Source organism: Scyliorhinus torazame, chromosome 2 (assembly GCF_047496885.1).
Source record: "Scyliorhinus torazame isolate Kashiwa2021f chromosome 2, sScyTor2.1, whole genome shotgun sequence".
NCBI lineage: Eukaryota > Metazoa > Chordata > Chondrichthyes > Carcharhiniformes > Scyliorhinidae > Scyliorhinus > Scyliorhinus torazame.
In genome coordinates, this window is record NC_092708.1 from 258,104,941 (window position 1) to 258,126,191 (window position 21,251).

Genomic DNA, 21,251 nt, shown 5'->3' on the forward strand with positions numbered 1-21,251 from the left:
TTGTGGTAACCACAGAGGAATTTTTCTTTTCTTCCTTTGAGACCCTGCTCTCCACACTTCTTCGAACTGTGGGAGGAAACCGGTGTACCGGGAGGAAATCCACACAGACACATGGAGGAAGTGCATACTCCCACACAGTCACCCAAGGCCGGAATTGAACCCAGGTCCCTGGCGCTGTTCTAATCACTGTGCCCCAATGCCGCCCACCCATTTGAATAGATGAGGATAGTCTCCCTGTGTTAGTGAGTGAAGAATTTCACGCAGGTACTTTTCACCTTGAGCTGCAATTATTTTGCAGTACAAAATATCTTGGGAAGATTTCATCTGTGCCACAAAGGCGGGAATCACTGCACCAATGCACCTAACCTTCACTTCTTCGAACTGTGGGAAGTAACCGAAGCACCCGGAGGAAATCCATGCAGACACGGGGAGAACGTGCTGACTCCGCACAGACAGTCGTCCAAGGCCGGAATTGAACCTGGGTCCCTGGTGCTGTGAGGAAGCAGTGCTAACCACTGTGCCAGCAGAGGCTATAAATAATTTCCTTTGATTGGCTAATGCCTACTTGGAAATATTGGAGAGAGGAACACCATCCAAATCTTTACATCCTCCGACCAGCATGATTGCAATGTGTAATTGATTAATTTATTTGAAACTATATTGGACGCAGCGATTTCTGATGAACGATGCCAAGCGTCCATATGCAATTGATATGCACTGAATTTGCACTGTCCAATTACATATTGTCAGTTTACATGCCAGACCTTGCATTCATCATCTCCAGTGTAGGCTTTTCCTTATCTCGAAGACATTTTATGAGCGCAACTTTTCTGTAGATTTTAATAATTGAACAGCTGGAAAATGTGCTCAGGTGAATGAACCTGTGCCCTGAATTCCATGAATCTGTGGAATGCATTCTAAATCCTCACCCTATTTGTGAATGTACTCCTCTTGTGATGAGTCCTAACACTTTACTTGACTTAAAAAAAAGGTCCCCCACACAATCTCTGAAGTAATAATGACGGTTCAATTGTTTTTCATGATTCCTTCCCATCATGCAAAGGGATCCATGAAGTTAAGTGTCCAGGAGTGAAGGTGGGAAGGGGTGGTTGTGGAGAAATTGAAGTTACTTTCACCCCACCCACACTTCTCAGTATCCGACCATGAACTGTGCATTCCCTTGCCTTGTTTGTCCCCCCAAATGCGCTTCTCCAGATTGAATTCCATTTGCCACCTTTCTGCCCATCTAACCAGTCCATTGATATCTTCTTGCAGTCTACAGCTTTCTGTCACATTGCCAGCCACAGGGTAAATTTTTGTATCACCACCAATCTTCTTAATCGTGTCCTAAGTCAGTGATATATATACCTCAAAAAAACGACCTATGATGAAGCCTGGCAACCCCATTGGAAACAGCCTTCCAGTCACAAAAACAGCTGTTTATCATTACCCTGACAGCCACCAAGCCAATTTTGGATCAAAGTTGGCACTTCCTCATGATCCTGTCGGCTTTAATTCTCTCACCAGTCTGCAATGTTGGATCCTGATTTTAACCAAGGCGGGGAAAAAAAGCAAAAATTCCTCTTTTGGATTATTATTTGGTGGATATTAAATGTGAATGAATGTCAAGTGAGCTTAACTGTGCTGCTGCCATTTGAAGTCAAATGACAACAACAATTTATATTTATATAGCACCTTTAACATATGAAAACATCCCAAGGCACCTCAACAAAAAATGGACATCAGTCCACATGTGGTGATATTAAGGCAGGTAACCAACAAACTAGATCAAAGAGTTAGGTTTTAAGGTGCACCTTAAAGGAGGACAGGAGAGTCGGACAGCTGACCAACCCGTGGTGTCCAGACTCATACATGAAAGATAGTCACTTGGACGGGATACTTGAGGGCTGCTGGTGCCTGCGGAACTCTACCCCAGCCAGATGACTTTCAGGAGAGGTGGGGAAAGGACTGGCCAATAAAACGTGTACTTTCAGGGCTCAATACTATCAGTCCAAAAGAAAGGTTAAAGACTATTCCAGAGAGCCTTCTCTGTCAGAGATTGATGTGGAATTTACTCTTTCAGGTGGAGCCTGGATCGATTGCCCATGCTGCAGACATTTGTCATCAATGAATGCTATTTAAAAATATGTATCTAAACGAAGCAATCGCCCCATCAAAGGACTCGTCTGCAACTAACTGCGGCAGCAAGGCTTTGAAGAAGAGGGAACTTCCCACGGCTCTCATAAAGTCAAGAAGGTGGTCCCACCAAATAGCCAACATCACTTCACCATCAGTTGGTATCACCGGCCATTTGAAACTATGGGCTGGATTCTCCGTCCCGCCGCACCATATTTCTGTTTCACCCCGCCGGTGGAATGCTCCATTACGCCGGCTGGTCAATGAGATTTCCCATTGTGGGGCAGCCCCACGCCGTCGGGAAACCCCCGGGGTGCTGGCAAAATGGAGCATCCCGACGGCGGAGAGTCCAGCCCAATATTTCTGTTGTTGAGATACTTCATCAAGAAGAACTTTGGAGTGATCACATCATGGGCAACATAATTAAGTGTTAACTTTCAATGTGAAGTTCATTTAACTGTTTTACATCTAAAACTTATTTGTCACTGGCAATAATAAAGACTTGCCTTGATATAGCGCCTTTCACAATTATGTGACATGTCAGAACACTATACTAGCCAATGAGAAATGAAATGAAAATCGCTTATTGTCACAAGTAGGCTTCAATGAAGTTACTGTGAAAAGCCCCTAGTCGCCACATTCCGTCGCCTGTTCGGGGGGGGCTGGTACGGGAATTGAACCGTGCTGCTGACCTGCCTTGGTCTGCTTTAAAAGCCAGCGATTTAGCCCAGTGTGCTAAACCAGCCCCTGATGAAGTATTTTGAAGTCTAGTCAGTATTGTAATTTAGCAAATGCAGCAGCCAGTCTGCTTGCAGCAATGTGAAATGACCTGATGACCTGTTTTAGTGTTGTTCGTTGAGGGATAAATGTTAGCCAGGACACACACTTGCTCATCTTTGAAATAGAGTGATGGGATCATTTATGTCCTCCTGAGAGGGGCCTCGGTTAAATGGGGGCGATTCTCCGGCTGCGTTGCGCCCAGCACAAATCCCGCTGACGGGAGAATTCCTGGAGAAGCTCAAAACGGGATTTGTGCCAGGTGCCAAAACAGTTTACGATGCTCCGGGCCTACAGCTGTCATGATCTGGTTTACGCCTAGTAGGGGCGTGAGCCAGATCAGCGCATTTAAATTCTCAGTTAAATATGCAGGATTTGTTTTAATCCAGGTTCTCCCAGCTCCTGCCAGCGGGAATCATCACTGGTCTCCACAGATACCAGACGTGATGACCACTCTTAGGCCATTGTCGCCCTCGGGTGGTCGGGTACATCGCAGGGAAGTGCCCTGGCACTGCACCCTGCATTGTCCTGAACCACCTCATTTCCTGCTGCAGCCCACTTAGAAATTGGGAGAATTGTGCCAAATTGGGAGAATTGTGCCCAATGTCTCAACCAAAAGCTACACTGCAGTTAATGTCAGCCTGGAATTAGTGATCAAGTCTCTGGAGTGGAACTGAACACACAACATTCTCACTTAGTAATGGTGTTATTACTGAGATAATATCTAACACTGGTAATAATCAACAACAGGATTTCTTTCTGGAGACCTGCACCTAATGCCTCATTCAGTGGTGCCCAGCATTGTATTGGACCATTTTATTGTTGTATAATCACCCCCCACAATTATTTCTAAGTAGGGTAATGGAGGGGCTCAGTTTAAAGGCTGATTGTGTGTGTTGTGCTGTAATTTAACCAGTGAGTAGGCATTAAAAGATTTACTAAGTTCAGTCGCTGCTGTTGTACCATGTAGTCACCAAAACCAAGAAGGATCCAGGATATACTGGGAGATCATGGTCTTGAACATAGTGTGTGGTGTTTTGGTGATGTGGTGCACTGCAAAATTAACTTTTGTAGTGATTTGAAAGGTATGAAGACGCAGAGTGACTGCAGTATGTCAGTGTGTGTAAACAAGAAACCATTCATTTGTCCGGCATTTCATCCAGCTCACTGAGGCCAGTATGCTCCCAATGTCCAGGCAGCAGTAACCTCAGTTTCATCCAGCTCACGAAGGCCAGTATGCTCCCAATGTCCAGGCAGCAGTAACCTCAGTTTCATCCAGCTCACTGAGGCCAGTATGCTCCCAATGTCCAGGCAGCAGTTTTATTTTTGAAGTGAAATGGAGAAGCAGGAAATTCTCGAATGGTTCACCTTTATTTTGTGGAAAGCAGCCAATTTTTACTCGTCAATAAACGTTTATTCTAAAACCCAAAGTGTCAGCTGCTTTCCAGTGCAGTGTCGAAAAAGAGTGGATTCTGAGGTTACTCAAAGTATAAATAAATGTTAGTATATGGATAGCAGGGGTCACGATGTGGGTGATGAGTGGGTTGCCATGTAGGCAGGGTATCTAATATTGCCGGAATTACAATATAGGTGAACGGATGGTGAAGTGGGCAGCAGGTTTTATGATGTGAATGTGAGTGGCCTGGATGAAGTGGTGGATAGGTCACACCATGGGTGAAGGGATAGCAGGCAACAGATTGGTCAATATCTGGCTGTTAATTTTTTAATGTAAGGGTGGTGGGCACATTACATAGGAGTGGTGATAGGGTCAGTATTGAGTGGATTGTTTCCATCAGTGAGCTGCCCCAACCATGACTGCTCGTTGCAAGTGCTGAAATCCTCTTGCTGTTACTTTTGCTCTGCTTCCCAGCGGTAGCGGGAGAAGTGGCTGCTTTATGTGAGTACTTGCTGTTAGAGTGGGTGCTTCAAATGGAACAGCATCAATTCAAAATGATGAGTTAGCTACAAAACTATAACTGTGATGGTTTATAAGCCAGAGGTCAGGTGACTGTGTTCCCTTCACATTAAGGCAGCATTTACATAAGAACATAAGAACTAGAAGCAGGTGTCGGCCATCTGGCCCCTCGATCATGGCTGATCTTTTGTGGACTCAGCTCCACTTTCTGGCCCGAACACCATAACCCTTAATCCCTTTATTCTTCAAAAAACTATCTATCTTTATCTAAAAAACATTTACTGAAGGAGCCTCTACTGCTTCACTGGGCAAGGAATGCCATAGATTCACAACCCTTTGGGTGAAGAAGTTCCTCCTAAACTCAGTCCTAAATCTACTTCCCCTTATTTTGAGGCTATGCCCCCTAGTTCTGCTTTCACCCACCAGTGGAAACAACCTGCCCGCATCTATCCTATCCATTCCCTTCATAATTTTATATGTTTCTATAAGATCCCCCCTCATCCTTCTAAATTCCAAGAAGTACAGTCCCAGTCTACTCAACCTCTCCTCGTAATCCAACCCCTCCAGCTCTGGGATTAACCTAGTGAATCTCCTCTGCACACCCTCCAGTGCCAGTACGTCCTTTCCAAGGAGCCTGAGTAAAATGAAGTTGTGAACTTGGGGAAGACTGACTGGAGTCATACCTCGCACAAGGGAAGATCGTTACAGGGTGCCACGGTGGCACAGCGGTTATCTTGCGGTCTCTCGGCGCCAGGGATCCAGGTTTGATTCCAGCCTTGGGTTACTGTTTGGAGTTTACACATTGTCCCCGTGTCTGCGTGGGTTTCCTTCCACAGTCGAAAGATGTGCAGGTTAGGTGGATTGGCCATGATAAATTGCCCCTTAGTGTCCAAAGAAGCAAAGGGTCAAAAAGGTTCAGAATGTGGCTCACCATCACCTTTCCGAGGGCAGTTAGGAATGAGTAATAAATGCTGGTCTAGCCAACGATTTGATTGAAACAAAAAGCAACATCGGAATGTTGGATGGAATACCACAGTCCATTTAATTGGCCTTCTCCGATCCTGATGTTTGTCTGGAACAATTATAATGGAGTTGACTCATCAGCACAATCAATCTTTATCAATTCGACTACAACAGATCCACTCACGAGGTGAGGAAAACCTCTGCAATGGAGAACTTTGGAATTATAGGTTCAAAGTCACCTATTCACCACAGCATGCTGCACTTACTACGTGGTAATGCATTTAACTCCATTACACAAATTTACAGGATAACAAGAGATCTGAATGGTTTAAGATTTAAAAGTAAACATCACAGACCATTATGTTGCATAATACATCCACATAATGTAACGCTCCATTAATAATGGTTTTGATCCATTGACCTCTGGGTTAAGGCCCCAACACTCTTCTGCTGTGTCACTCTGCCACCTGTTCTGATGCTCCATTAAAATACGTTTGGTGTGCCACTTGGTAGTAGCCAGTAGCACATGGTAAGTAATGGTAGTGAAATTAATCTGCTTCAGGTGATTAATAACACGCAAGCATGTTTATATTACCTCTTTATTTTTGTATTCTTTATTTTGACTACCAGTCATGGCGGGGGGACGACGACATTCCAGTATTACCCTTTTAATCACACCTTGATTCCCAAACGATAGGCAACTGCTCAAATTTAAGTGTGAAAATCACAGTGTTCACTTCAACAGTTAGAATAAATAAGAGGTACAGTACATTGGGTATAACCATTCACAGGCATGGGTTTGTCCCTGTCACATTCAAGTATTCAATATATACTATACAGTGTGGTGTATTTACACTCACACTCATAATCGTCAGGGACAACACTGCGAGAACTCCATTTGTTCTGTATCGGCTGTTTAGGCTCTGCACCGATCTTCGAACAAAAAGTCTTCTTCAAGTCTCTTGTGAAGGAACAAAGTGGATAAAGAATGCTACAAGTCTATCAGTGATATAATTCGCCCATGGCTGTATGTGAAGGAATCGCCAGGGCGGTCTTCACCGGTCAGGCCCTGAGCCCCATCTCCAGCAGTAGACGGAGGACCATCAAAAAGCTGCAAAACGGCCGTCAAGACAGCTAATGGCTGCCTACGTGGCCAGCAGCTGTTCAGTACTACCCCATTCTTCCCTGAAACCTTGGTTGTAAAGCAACCCCCCCCCCCTACAAAGTTCACTGGGTACTGTAAACATAGCTGATTGGGACATGCTGAAACTAGTGTCCGTGACCAGGGAAAATCTCCTCCAACATGATAGGATTCGTTAGCGCCCCAAGAGGATACTTTCCATTGAACTGAGCTAGTTTGGTTCATGTGGTCAGGCAGACATTATTCACCTGGCGTACAGCTTTTAATCCAACCCTGTTCAATGATGGCTGTTAGAGCCGGGTGGAATAGGAATTCCATAGCTCTGCTGAGCCGGTAGGAAGTGGGGTGACCAATCTGTCACACAAACTCGAGGAACAGCAGCCCATCATTCATTTAGGCCGTATCCAGCCTTCCAACCTTAATTTTGAGTTGAACAACTTGAGCTCATAATCATTATTCCCATTTCTTTCAGACAGCCTTTGTTGATGCTTCTGTTGTAACTATTTGCACCTGCGCTGGACACATTTTTCATTTCTTTACTGTCCCATTGGCTCTTTCCACCATCATCCGTTTTGTCATTTAATCCTGTCTGTCTTCCACCCTATCATTGACTTTCCATTTCGTTCTTTCCTCTCCTCCTCTTTCCCTGTTCCTATTTGCTCCGACACTGTTAAATCTCTTTAACATTTTTCAGTTTTGATGAAAGGTGATCGACCAAAAGGGTCTTCTCCACAGATGCTGCCTGACCTGCTGAATACTTTCAGCATTCTGTTCATAATTTAGATTTCCAGCAACAGCAGCATTTTACTTTAGTATTGGTCTGGTCCTTGCTGGGAACGGTCCCAACTGTCTGAAACTGCTCAGAATTCAGAACAAATTGACACTCAATTGACAGTAGATTGTCACAGAGAAGTAGGAATGCTTTGGGGAAAAAAGGCCTGGATCTTCACAAAGACGGAGAGCTGGCTAAAATCCAGAAGTCCCACCCAAGAACACAGCATCCATCATTTTCATGGCAGTGGTCGGGGAGGTGGTAGTCAGGATTTACACATGCGCGTTTTGGAGACAGCTGCCCGTATAAATCAACAGCCGCCTCCAACCAATCATGTCTCATTTTCATTAATCATGAGTGGGAAATATGAATAGGTCTAAACTTTGCAGAGTCCTTTGGAGAAGTGGGGTACCCTTTTGAGAGGTTCCATAGCCCTCTGGATATAGTCCCAAGGCACCATTGGGTGGCCAAGTGATATAAAGAGATCTGTCAAAAAAACTCAACAGTGTCAAAAGGAGCTGTCAAATGCAAATATCAAGCTGTCAGTGCATTTAAAACTCCTGCCATTTAAATCTTTGAAAAAAATCTTGCAGACTGTTAAAAGAATCTTTTCTGTTGACAGAAGACTGAGGGGTATCATTATTGCAGAACTGATTTCATAACATTCCAATATCACTGTAGGATGCCTGTCATTTCACAGATTGATTGATTGCCACAAATAGTTATAGACTCTTTGATGTGGGACTATTAATTCCGATATTTGTTTAAAAAATTTTTTTTTTTAAAGAGTATCCAATTCATTTTTTCCAATTAAGGGGCAATTTAGCGTGGCCAATCCACCTATCCTGCACATCTTTGGGTTGTGGTGGCGAAACACACGCAACAGGGGGAGAATGTGCAAACTCCACACCGTGACCCAGAGCCGGGATTGAAACTGGGACCTTGGCGCTATGCTAACCACTGCACCACCATGCTGCCCCCAATATTTGTTTTTATAAAGGATTAAAGCACATGAATAAAAAGTTTGTTGTTATAAGGGAATAAGCACTTGAATGAAATGGTTGCTTTTATAAGGGATTATGTAGTTGAAGGGATGTAAATGTAGTGAACTTTTTAAAATGAATGCCTTTAAAACAAAGGGCACGATTCAATGGCCTCATCACGCCCGACTTGGTGTTGGGATGAGGCCGTTGAATCTTACGAGAGGCCTCTCGCGAGATTTGTGATGCACAAAATGCCTCGTGATATTTAACAAAATCCCGCAAGATGTCGTGATCTGGATCTCGCCCTCACTGGGTGTGATCCAGATCTGTACACTTAAATGAGCCTAACTTAAATATGCATTCACAGGATTCTCCTGGCATTCGGGACCCAACGGCCGTGTCTGGGGACCTGGCCAGGGCACCGTTTATTCCTGGTTTCCAGAAACGTGGACCAGTTATGTTGGCACCTAGGGGATTAGAGACCCCCGTGTGGTTGGGGGAAGGGCAGGATAGCAACCTGGCACCCACACACCTTTGCACTGCCAACCTGGCAGGGGCAATGCCAATGTGCTGGGCTGGCAAAGCCAAGATGCCCAGGCAACAGGTTGGCACTGCAAGGGCTCAGGCAAGTGGGGGGAGGGGGGGGGGCTTACCAGGTGGATGTGGGGCGAGGGGTGTTCCCGGGTCCTCCCCGAGGTTTGGGGGAGAGGGGTAGTTGAAAACGGGGGGCGGGGGTGGGAGGATATCGGGGCAGCCAGACAAAATTACGCCCTGATCCGCGAGGAGCCTTTCCTGCTGGGCTCACCAGTAGAAATGACTCGAATGCCAAAAAAACGGCATGTGCCGTTGAATAGCGAGGTAATTCTTGGGGCTGCAGCCACCGAGAATCACCCTGTTAAGTGCCCCCACAACTGGACATAGTTTTTCTCTGGTTAAATTGCGCCCAAAATGTCTGCAATCGACACCTAGAACTTTATTTTATCAGCATGGATCCTGACGTCTGCCCATGATGGATACTGGGTGAGTTTGCATGGAAGATGTAAGGACAAAGAGGGGGTAGTTTGGGGGGGGAGGGCATGTGTTGGCACTAAGTTGACATAGGGGCTATAAAGGTGCATGAGGGGTGTGGAAAAGGGCATTGGTTGACATTGAGGGCATAAGGCACAATGGGTATGGGTGGGGGCTTGAGGTAGCATTGAAGGGGTATGGGTTGTGTGTGGGTGTGAGGGACGAGGACTGGAGGGTTATATGACTTATTGTTTTATGTAAACTTTCACACAGAGCCAGTGCACTGAAGCAGACCTTCCACCCAGCCCGCCCCCACACCCAAAGCATACACACGGTTTCTGGGGTCATCTGCCATGTCTCCCATTGACACGCCCCCCACCCTAGCCATCCTTGGGAACTCCCGGGTTGGGGATGCTGGCTTGGAGTTGTCTGGATTCCACATTTCTGACCTGGGAGGGAAAATTCAGGCCCAAATGTAGATCTGTTCAGTGGGGAAGTGATATATCTTTCTGAGGTGCATTCTTAGGTCCTTGGATGGGACAGAGGCAGAATAGGCAGACTTCCACCCTGACCCATCAGCCTTAATTGCAGGAAGTTTCAAAATGTCCTTTGCCAAGAGGAATGTCATTCAGTACCAAAGGATAAAACTGGGGGGGTGGAATTGGCCATGTTAAATTGCCCTAAAAGGTTAGGTCAGGTTACTGGGTGTACAGGGATAGGGTGGAGGTGTGGGCTATGTAGGGTACTCTTTCCAAGGGCCGATGCAGACTTGATTGGTTGAAGGGCTGCCTTCTGCACTGTAAATTCTATGATTCTATGTCAGCAATGGGGTATATGCTTTAGACACAAGTAATGTGGTTGGATATTGAGATGGGTTGGTGACAAGGTCAAGCTACTGAGCTCAGTCACTCCCTGCAAAACTATACTTATCCAGGCCCGTAACATGGTGGCCTGAAATAAAACTGAAAGTAACAGTACACCTTCCTCAGTGGCTTCATGAGCTCCACAGGTTATAAAAGTAATACATTCATATTGTGGAACCTGAAGAGAGGAGTGTACGTGGAGCTGATTACCAGCCCGGGTGCTGTTACTTTGGGCGCTGACTTCCAGCCCGGGTGCTGTTACTCAGCGAGCTGACTCCCAGCCTGGGTGCTGTTACTCTGGGCGTTGACTCCCAGCCTGGGTGCTGTTACTCTGGGTGCTGACTCCCAGCCTGGGTGCTGTTACTCTGGGCGTTGACTCCCAGCCCGGGTGCTGTTACTCTGGGCGCTGACTACCAGCCCGGGTGCTGTTACTCAGGGTGCTGACTCCCAGCCCGGGTGCTGTTACTCTGGGTGCTGACTCCCAGCCTGGGTGCTGTTACTCTGGGCGTTGACTCCCAGCCTGGGTGCTGTTACTCTGGGTGCTGACTCCCAGCCTGGGTGCTGTTACTCTGGGCGTTGACTCACAGCCTGGGTGCTGTTACTCAGGGTGCTGACTCCCAGCCCGGGTGCTGTTACTCAGCGTGCTGACTCCCAGCCCGGGTGCTGTTACTCAGCGTGCTGACTCCCAGCCCGGGTGCTGTTACTCAGGGTGCTGACTCCCAGCCTGGGTGCTGTTACTCAGCTTGCTGACTCCCAGCCCGGGTGCTGTTACTCAGGGTGCTGACTCCCAGACCGGGTGCTGTTACTCAGCGTGCTGACTCCCAGCCCGTGTGCTGTTACTCAGCGTGCTGACTCCCAGCCCGGGTGCTGTTACTCAGGGTGCTGACTCCCAGCCCGGTTGCTGTTACTCAGCATGCTGACTCCCAGCCCGGGTGCTGTTACTCTGGGCGCTGACTCCCAGCCTGGGTGCTGTTACTCAGGGTGCTGACTCCCAGCCCGGGTGCTGTTACTCTGGGCGCTGACTCCCAGCCTGGGTGCTGTTACTCAGGGTGCTGACTCCCAGCCCAGGTGCTGTTACTCTTGGCGCTGACTCCCAGCCCGGGTGCTGTTACTCAGGGTGCTGACTCCCAGCCCGGGTGCTGTTACTCAGGGTGCTGACTCCCAGCCCGGGTGCTGTTACTCAGGGTGCTGACTCCCAGCCCGGGTGCTGTTACTCAGCATGCTGACTCCCAGCCCGGGTGCTGTTACTCTGGGTGCTGACTCCCAGCCCGGGTGCTGTTACTCTGGGCGCTGACTTCCAGCCCGTGTGCTGTTACTCAGCATGCTGACTCCCAGCCCGGGTGCTGTTACTCAGGGTGCTGACTCCCAGCCCGGGTGCTGTTACTCTGGGTCCTGACTCCCTGCCCGGGTGCTGTTACTCTGGGCGCTGACTCCCAGCCCGGATGCTGTTACTCTGGGCGCTGACTCCCAGACCGGGTGCTGTTACTCAGCGTGCTGACTCCCAGCCCGGGTGCTGTTACTCAGGGTGCTGACTTCCAGCCCGGGTGCTGTTACTCAGGGTGCTGACTCCCAGCCCGGGTGCTGTTACTCAGCGTGCTGACTCCCAGCCCGGGTGCTGTTACTCAGCGTGCTGACTCCCAGCCCGGGTGCTGTTACTCAGCGTGCTGACTGCCAGACCGGGTGCTGTTACTCAGGGTGCTGACTCCCAGCCCGGGTGCTGTTACTCAGGGTGCTGACTCCCAGCCCGGGTGCTGTTACCCAGCGTGCTGACTCCCAGTCCGGGTGCTGTTACTCAGGGTGCTGACTCCCATCCCGGGTGCTGTTACTCAGGGTGCTGACTCCCAGCCCGGGTGCTGTTACTCAGCATGCTGACTCCCAGTCCGGGTGCTGTTACTCAGGGTGCTGACTCCCATCCCGGGTGCTGTTACTCAGGGTGCTGACTCCCAGCCCGGGTGCTGTTACTCAGGGTGCTGACACCCAGCCTGGGTGCTGTTACTCAGGGTGCTGACTCCCAGCCCGGGTGCTGTTACTCTGTGCGCTGACTCCCAGCCCGGGTGCTGTTACTCAGGGTGCTGACTCCCAGCCCGGATGCTGTTACTCTGGGCGCTGACTCCCAGACCGGGTGCTGTTACTCAGCTTGCTGACTCCCAGCCCGGGTGCTGTTACTCTGGGCGCTGACTGCCAGACCGGGTGCTGTTACTCAGGGTGCTGACTCCCAGCCCGGGTGCTGTTACTCAGCTTGCTGACTCCCAGCCCGGGTGCTGTTACTCAGGGTGCTGACTCCCAGCCCGGGTGCTGTTACTCAGGGTGCTGACTCCCAGCCCGGGTGCTGTTACTCAGCGTGCTGACTCCCAGCCCGGGTGCTGTTACTCAGCATGCTGACTCCCAGCCCAGGTGCTGTTACTCAGGGTGCTGACTCCCAGCCCGGGTGCTGTTACTCTGGGCGCTGACTCCCAGCCCGTGTGCTGTTACTCAGGGTGCTGACTCCCAGCCCCTGCTGTTACTCAGCGTGCTGACTCCCAGCCCGGGTGCTGTTACTCAGGGTGCTGACTCCCAGCTGGGGTGCTGTTACTCAGCGCTGACACCCAGCCTGGGTGCTGTTACTCAGGGTGCTGACTCCCAGCCCGGGTGCTGTTACTCAGGGTGCTGACTCCCAGCCCGGGTGCTGTTACTCTGGGCGCTGACTTCCAGCCCGTGTGCTGTTACTCAGCATGCTGACTCCCAGCCCGGGTGCTGTTACTCAGGGTGCTGACTCCCAGCCCGGGTGCTGTTACTCTGGGTCCTGACTCCCAGACCGGGTGCTGTTACTCAGCTTGCTGACTCCCAGACCGGGTGCTGTTACTCAGGGTGCTGACTCCCAGCTGGGGTGCTGTTACTCAGCGCTGACACCCAGCCTGGGTGCTGTTACTCAGGGTGCTGACTCCCAGCCCGGGTGCTGTTACTCAGGGTGCTGACTCCCAGACCGGGTGCTGTTACTCAGCGTGCTGACTCCCAGCCCAGGTGCTGTTACTCAGGGTGCTGACTCCCAGCCCGGGTGCTGTTACTCTGGGCGCTGACTCCCAGCCCGGGTGCTGTTACTCAGGGTGCTGACTCCCAGCCCGGGTGCTGTTACTCAGCGTGCTGACTCCCAGCCCGGGTGCTGACTCCCAGCCCGGGTGCTGTTACTCAGCTTGCTGACTCCCAGCCCGGGTGCTGTTACTCTGGGCGCTGACTCCCAGCCCGGGTGCTGTTACTCAGGGTGCTGACTCCCAGCCCGGGTGCTGTTACTCAGCTTGCTGACTCCCAGCCTGGGTGCTGTTACTCAGGGTCCTGACTCCCAGACCGGGTGCTATTACTCTGGGTGCTGACTACCTGGCCAGGTGCTGTTACTCTGGGTGCTGTTACTCTGAGTGTTGTTGCTCTGGGTGTTGTTACTGTGGGTGTTGACTCCCAGCTCGGGGGTTGTTACTCTTGGGGGTTGTTACTCTTGGGGGTTGACTCCCAGCCCGGGTATGTCACTCTGGAGTGTTCACATGCATCGATTCCACATCAAATAACTGCACTCAATTTTTTGGATTATTTTGACTGATGGAGGGAGGCTGCCAGCATTTCTACAGGGAGGAGGTCCGCTGCCTTGCCACTGTTGCTGCTGTGATCTTTTGTTTGTTGTTTTTCATGCAAAGGCACCCTTGTCCTGCTGTTACTTTTCCCATCTTGTACTCAAAAACAATTTATCAGTAGCACAACTTCATCACAACCTCGCCCTTGCACTCAACTCCATCAGAATTGGAGCTTCAAATTTAATATTAGGTGGATTTTATCTTGTCGGCAAAACGCTCAGTTCTTGTGGGGGGACCCAGAGAAGGGTCTTTTTCGATAAAGGGTGTTTTTCCTGTCAGGGCACCATTCCCAACAGCCTGTACCGTTCTGGTTTACCGCATAGGGACCAGCCTTAGCACTGACGGCACAAAGCATGTTGGGATTTGCGCCCTCAGCTCACAAAAGATGGGTAGTGGTCATCTATGAAGCATTAAAAATAAAATCAAGTCTAAAAACTACTTAAATACAGTCTGCAATAGATAAGGTCCAGACACAACAGTGATCCATGCACCATTTGTGAATCTTCCCAAGTGGTTTGTCCTCCGATAGCTTTGGGCACACCTCGTCGCACCGTCAGCTGCTCGTCAACGTGACATCTCAGAGCAGGGTAGGACCTTGTGTAGTCCGCGTCATGGTCGGGAAATGCTTGCTGTCGATCTCCCACAGCTTCTTGCCTGAGAACGTTGTGGGAGGTGGGTTGGGTGGGATGGGAGAGGAGTGGCAGCTGCTGTAGTTGATGTAACTGGCAAGTATCAGCGTCAGCTCCAGGATCTGGGGGTGTAAGAACAGTCACAAGTTGACGTGCAGGAATCATCAATCTGCTGCTTGGTAAAGACTGGTGAGCCCCCTGAGTAGCCCAGAGAGCCATTGGGCCTGTCTCACCTTTTCATTATAGATCGTGCCTGCCCTGCGGCTCAATTTAATTTTACTTTCCTAGCTCCACACCTGGTGATTCCCCCCCCCCCCACAAACACTGAAATCTCAGTTGTGAAAATTCAATTGTTTAAAATTTATTTTAAAAAAGAGAGGGCGGCACGATGGAGCAGTGATTAGCACTGCTGCATGACAGCGCTGAGGACCCGGGTTCGATCCCGGCCCCAGTCACTATCCGTGTGGAGTTTGTACATTCTCACCGTGTCTGCGTGGGTCTCACCCCCACAACCCAAACAAGTGCAGGGCAGGTGAATTGGCCTCGTTAATTTGCACCTAATTGGGAAAAAAAAAGAATTGGGTACTTTAAATTAAAAAAAAATATTTAAGGTAATTGGCTAAAGGGGATGATGCGGATTATTTTTGTCCAGCAAGTTATGATGACCCTGAATGCACTACTTGAAAGGGTGAAGAAAATAGAATCAGTAGTAACTTTCAGAAAGGAATTGGATATCTGCTTGAAGAGGAAAATAATTGTCGGACTTTGGGGTGAGAGCAGGGGAGTGGAACTATCTGGATAATTATTTCAGAGTTCTGTTGCCAGCAGGAGGCATGATGATTTGAATGGCCCTCCATGCTGTAGGTTTCTATAATTAGAAAGGTTTCAGTAACCGAGTAAGCAATCTAAAATTCCTTACCTTAGGTTTCGCCATAGCAAATATCAGTTTCTCAATGGTGGTCTTTGTTGGGTTCCCATCCTTAGCCTTGCTGACCACAATCATAAAGTCATCGCGACAGCCTCCAAACGTTATGACCGACAGGTAGGAATAATTTATCACGAGATGCTGAGAACAACACAAAGCAAACCTTCTGTCAGTGATGACAGGCTTACTGCTCCATGGCAACAGAAAATGTAGAGTCGCCCTATTATTCAATGTCGGCTTCCCATTAATCACATTCTCCCTCATACATCCCAGCCCTCACAAATTGTTTGCTAAAGATGCAAGTTCTCAGGCAAATCCAGCCTCCCTCACGACCTCGGTGAGAGGTCTTGTCGAAATTTTGAATCTTCCTGCTGCTGAGGTTGGTTCACATGGGGCTGCTGACTCTCCGTTTAGGGTTGCCAACTTGTGATTAAAAGTATTCCTGGAGGTCTCAACCTCATGACTTGCCCCCATGCTTCCAGCCATTAATTGGCCTACAACCCACCCTTGTGTAAAAGCTGAATAACCCGGAGGTTGGAAATCTGAAATGAAAACAGAAAATGCTGCGAAAACCCAGCAGGCCAGGCAGCATCTATGGAGAGCGAAACTGAGTTAACATTTCGAGTCCGTGTGACGAGGGCAGCACGATAACACAGTGGTTAGCACTGTTGCTTCAGAGCACCATGGACCCGGATTCGATTCCCGGCTTGGGTCACTGTCTGTGTGGAGTCTGCACATTCTCCCTGTGTCTCCGGGTGCTCCGGTTTCCTCGCACAAGTCCCGAAAGACGTGCATTAGGTGATTTGGACATTCTGAATTTTCCCTCCGTGTACCCGAACAGGCACCGGAATGTGGCGACTAGCGGCTTTTCACAGTAACTTCATTGCAGTGTTAATGTAAGCCTACTTGTGACACTAATAAAAGATTATTCTACAAAACTATTTCAAAATATTGCAAATAAAACTGATGATTAAAACTGGTAACTGAAATCTTTACATTTTATGGGTAGGAAGCATATCTCATATATATATATATATATACATATATTATACATGTATAGTGATATACAGGATTATACAATTGTGTGGAACACGCTGAATACATTAGAGGATTTTCAGCAGTCAGTTATAATTTATTAATGTATTTGCATTAACAGCTGCCACAAGCATATTTTGAATAACTCCGATTTGGAGGCGATTATGGGAACTCCTTTGTAGGTAAATGCATTTTTAAATGTATTAATGCATTAGGCTGGGATACATGGGTCAGGATTCACTCTTTAGGGTGGCTGCTGTTCGTGGCAACAGTGACAATGGTGGGAAGATTGTTCCTTCTTTAACACGCATGGAGATAATGGGTAGGATTTTTTGATAAAGCATCTTCAGATGCAGTAATACAGTTTTAGTAAAGAGCTCCAACCTGTTTGAGATTAAATACACCACTGATGAGATTTATAATCTGTGAATCTACATTGGTTTTATGTTTGAAAAAATAGTGGGCGCAATCCAATCAACACGCTGCACCTGAAAGCCAGCTCCCGTGGCGCAGAGTGGCAGATAAAAGCCGGGCGACCCCGCTCCCGGGAACTAACTGGCTCACAGTGCCTCTCAAAATCTAACACGATCTCTCAAGACGTTGCGATGTAAATCCTACCCAAGCGAGGCAGCTAGTCTCACTTTAATGTGCAGATTCCCGATGTACCTGAGGCGTTGGATCTATTCCCTTTGCCTCGGAGACCTTGGGTGAGTGCCGTTCAGTAGCCACCCTACGCTGCCGGGAAAGAGGGCAGGGGTGCGCTGCCGGCGGGAAAAGTGAATAGCAATGGCCAGTGAATTTTGTCCCTATTCCTGTCAGTGGATGATCGTAAGAGAGCATCTTAGTATCCCTACAGTGCACCAGGAGGACATTCAGCTCATCAGGTCTGCACCGACCCTCTGAAAGAGCACCCCACCTAGGGCCACACCCTTACTCTATCCCCATAACCCCACCTAAATTTTGGACACTAAGGGGCAATTTAGCATGGCCAGTCCACCTAACCTGTACATCTTTGGACTGTGGGAGGAAACCGGAGCACCCGGAGGAAACCCACGTAGATGCGGGGAGAATGTGAAAACTGCACAGTCACCCGAGGTCAGAATCGAACCATCCCTGGCGCTGTGAAGCAGCAGTGCTAACCACTATGCTGCCCATGTAAGGGGTTGATTAAAGCCTGTGTCTGGAATGAGGGATAGAAGACTAATGTTTCATGTACTGTGATGAGCTAGTCCTATACCAACTTTGAGCACTCTTTACCCAGGTCAGAGTGTATTTGATGTGAACAGGCCCGACAGTCCAGGACCAGCTAAACCTGTACCGGAATGGAGAGGCTTGCAAGCAATGAGGAATATTGGGAAGGGAGAATTACGCACTCCTGGGAACAATGTTTTGTACCACGCTGTTGAACACGCTTTCCCAGGTCAACCCACATCAGACTTAAATAGGCCCATTGTCTCCCAAAGTGGACTCATACCATTGTGCTGCACTCGAGTATGTTGATGCCATCTTCGTTCACCGCTAACCACACTGGCTTCTCTTCAAGGGGTGAAGGTGCAATTGGCTAGAGAGGTGAGAAGAACTGGTTAGAGACTCACATTTATGGAGAGGCAAAAGGTCTCACTGGATACAGTGGAAAGAGGCAAAAGGTCTCACTGGATACAGTGGAAAGAGGCAAAAGGTCTCACTGGATACAGCAAAAGAAGTTATGAAAAGCAGACCTGAGGAACATTGTTTATTTCTTTTGATGGGTTAATAACATGAAATCATACTGTGTCACACTAACGTGCATATTATGTTGTGGGGCTAGCATGGCATTTCTTCAATATAAAAATGGCTGAAATTTTGCTGTACTGGACAGTGGAATGTCTACACATCAATACTGTTCTGCGCACAATAGTATTAAAAATCAACGTTACCAAAATAAAGTTACTGCCACTATTTAAGCAGTTTTATTATTGTACCACTTTAATTATGCTAAATGGTTATAAATCACAGGTTAGGCCCCATCTAGAGTATTGCTGCCAACTCTGGGCAACAGACTTTCAAAAGTATGTCAAAGCCATGGAGAAGGTGCAGAGGAGATTTACAAGGTTGGTATCAGAAATGGGTGGGTATACATACCAGGAGCTATCCAGTTTTGAGAGTGCCAGGTGCCTTCATGAGCAGAACATGAATCACTCGATGGGCCAAATGGCCTCCTTCTGCACTGTAGGGATTCTATGATATAACCAGCAGGGGCTGGTTTAGCACAGTGGGCTAAACAGCTGGCTTGTAATGCAGAACAAGGCCAGCAGCGCGGGTTCAATTCCCGTACCGGCCTCCCCGAACAGGCGACTAGGGGCTTTTCACAGTAACTTCATGAAGCCTACTTGTGACAATAAGCAATTATTAATTATTATTATTATTATTATATAGTGTACATTGACCTGACCAAGGTCTTTGATATAGTTTTTAAAATATATTCATTCAAGTGATGTGGGTGTTTCTGGCCAGGCCAGCGTTCATTGCCCATCCCTAATTGCCCTTGAGAAGATGGTGGTGAGCTACCTTCTTGAACAGCTGCAGTCCCTGAGGTGTAGATTCACCCAGTGCTGTTAGGGAAGGAGTTCCAGGATCTTGACCCATTGACATTGAAGGAACGGTGATATATTTCCAAGCCAGGAATTCCGTGAAAGCATATGTAAATGAGCTTAATGACTCATTTAAATATGCTGATCTGGATCACGCCCAGTGAAGGCGAGATCCAGATCGCGATGTCTTGTGAGACTCGTTAAATCTCACGAGCCGTTTAGAATGTCGCAAATACACCAACCTCGCCTCAACACCAGGCCGGGTGCAACGAGGCCGTTAAATCACACCCGTTAACTCTGTTTCTCTCCAAACAGATGCTGGCAGGCCTGCTGAGCTTTTCCTTTGCTCTTGGTGTGTAAATTGAGTCTGTAAATTGGGCCCCACTGCGTGGGAAAACACAACCTTGGACAGATCCAAATGGGGAAGTCTCCATCTTCAAATATCAACATTTGAGGAGAACAGAGTCAGGTCCCGAGGCCGCAAAGCCAGTGCCTTCACCCACCCCTCCATCGGTCAGTCTCAATGTCGTATTTGCAATCGGATCTGAAAATCAAGACTTGGTTTAACATCACGTTTGAGACGACACCAAAATATGTGGTGAATAACTGGACTCCTTGCTGAACATTCCGATGTGTCGAATCAACAGGAGAATCAATATTCACATATTGGGAAAGGGTTGATAGGCTCGGTCTCTTTTCTCTTGAAAAACAAAAGCCGAGTGTCTTTTGAAATGACAAATGGTGTCGATCCAGTGGATCCGGAGTGATTGTTTCTACTTGTGGGGAAGAGCATAACTAGGGACCGTCAAGAAATTCTCCTACTGTCTTTTGATTGCCCCCCTCCCTTGTTACTTGGATTTTACCTTCGCTGTGAAGAGTTTTGCTCCAAAGAGCGACCACTTTCGGGCGACCGTCAGGTAAATCCGCACACATTCAGCTCCACTGCAGCCCCTCAGGAGCATCCATTTTGTAGCCAGTCGGTCTGACAGTTGTCTGTTTGAGCAGAGATGACCAGAATTATAAAGAGAAACCGCACTGTGATAATCTAGAGAGTGCCGGCGTACATTAGGAACATTCCTGTCTTCACCCCACTGCCCCCACCCCCCACCTTGATTTTCTCCCCTCCTTTGTTAAAGTGCTGAGTCTTCCAGGAGCATTCGGAATATTGGGATATTCGGAAGAGGAGGATGAGACCATTCCTCCCCTTGTTCCGCAATTCAATTGGATCATGGCTCTCCTGCAACTCAACTCCATTCTCCCATGTTTGCTCCCTGTCCTTGGAGGCGCTACCCAACAAAATTCTCACCACCCCTCTCATAAGCTTCAATTGTCCCTCATATGCAGCCTTTTGAGATAGAGGGTTCCAGATTTCCACTGTCCTTTCTGTGAAAAAGTACCTCCTGATTTTACTCCTGACATTTCTATCTAATTTGAAGCTTATATTCTTTTGGTCTCGATTCCCCCAGAGGGGGAAATAGTTTCTCTGTGGCTGCCCTACGGAATCATCTCACCATTTTAACACCTCAATGTGATCATCTCTCAATCTTCTACGGTGGAATGTTCCAGCCCCGTTGCGGCAGGGGTGGGGCTGGAAAATGCAGTGGGCCATTCAAATGTCCAGTGCCTTTGGCGGGACCGGAAGATCCTGCCAATGGGAAGAGCTGGAAAATTAACTCAAGGGAATGAAAGCTTTATCTAAGCTGCCCCCACTTTAACCCCAGTTAGCCCAGGTTTCATTTGGGTGAAGCTGCACAGCACCCTCGCCACGGCCATTATATCCTTCCTGAGGGACAGTAGTCAGGAATGGTTAGTCAGCTTGCCAGTATCCAACCCAAGTGGTATTATTTATGTGTTACATTTCCAGAGGGAGAATCCCGGTTGACCTACTTTGAAGGCAGTGCAACCCAAGGTACTTAACAGGACAGGGGGCAGAGC

At 48.3% G+C, this 21,251-nt stretch overlaps 2 protein-coding genes across 6 annotated transcripts in view; one reads left to right on the forward strand and one right to left on the reverse strand.

Annotated features, from left to right (window-relative positions):
• The window catches only part of pigh (phosphatidylinositol glycan anchor biosynthesis, class H), a 34,160-nt gene extending 31,513 nt beyond the window's left edge, over positions 1 to 2,647 (forward strand). For all 3 annotated transcript variants that reach the window (XM_072486191.1, XM_072486192.1, XM_072486194.1), the window contains exon 5: positions 2,084 to 2,647. The gene's annotated coding sequence lies outside the window, so the exon portion shown is untranslated. The remainder of the gene's footprint in view (positions 1 to 2,083) is intronic.
• A 3,199-nt stretch (positions 2,648 to 5,846) lies between these two features.
• plekhh1 (pleckstrin homology domain containing, family H (with MyTH4 domain) member 1) overlaps positions 5,847 to 21,251 on the reverse strand; it is a 285,350-nt gene continuing 269,945 nt past the window's right edge. For 2 of the 3 annotated variants that reach the window (XM_072486189.1, XM_072486190.1), the window contains 4 exons: positions 20,180 to 20,309; positions 18,221 to 18,307; positions 15,706 to 15,852; positions 5,847 to 14,908 (listed from right to left, as the gene is read on the reverse strand). In XM_072486189.1, coding sequence (XP_072342290.1) covers positions 14,735 to 14,908; positions 15,706 to 15,852; positions 18,221 to 18,307; positions 20,180 to 20,309 — 538 coding nt within the window. In that variant the 3' untranslated portion in view covers positions 5,847 to 14,734. The remainder of the gene's footprint in view (positions 14,909 to 15,705; positions 15,853 to 18,220; positions 18,308 to 20,179; positions 20,310 to 21,251) is intronic. The other variant, XR_011937303.1, reaches the window with a different exon arrangement.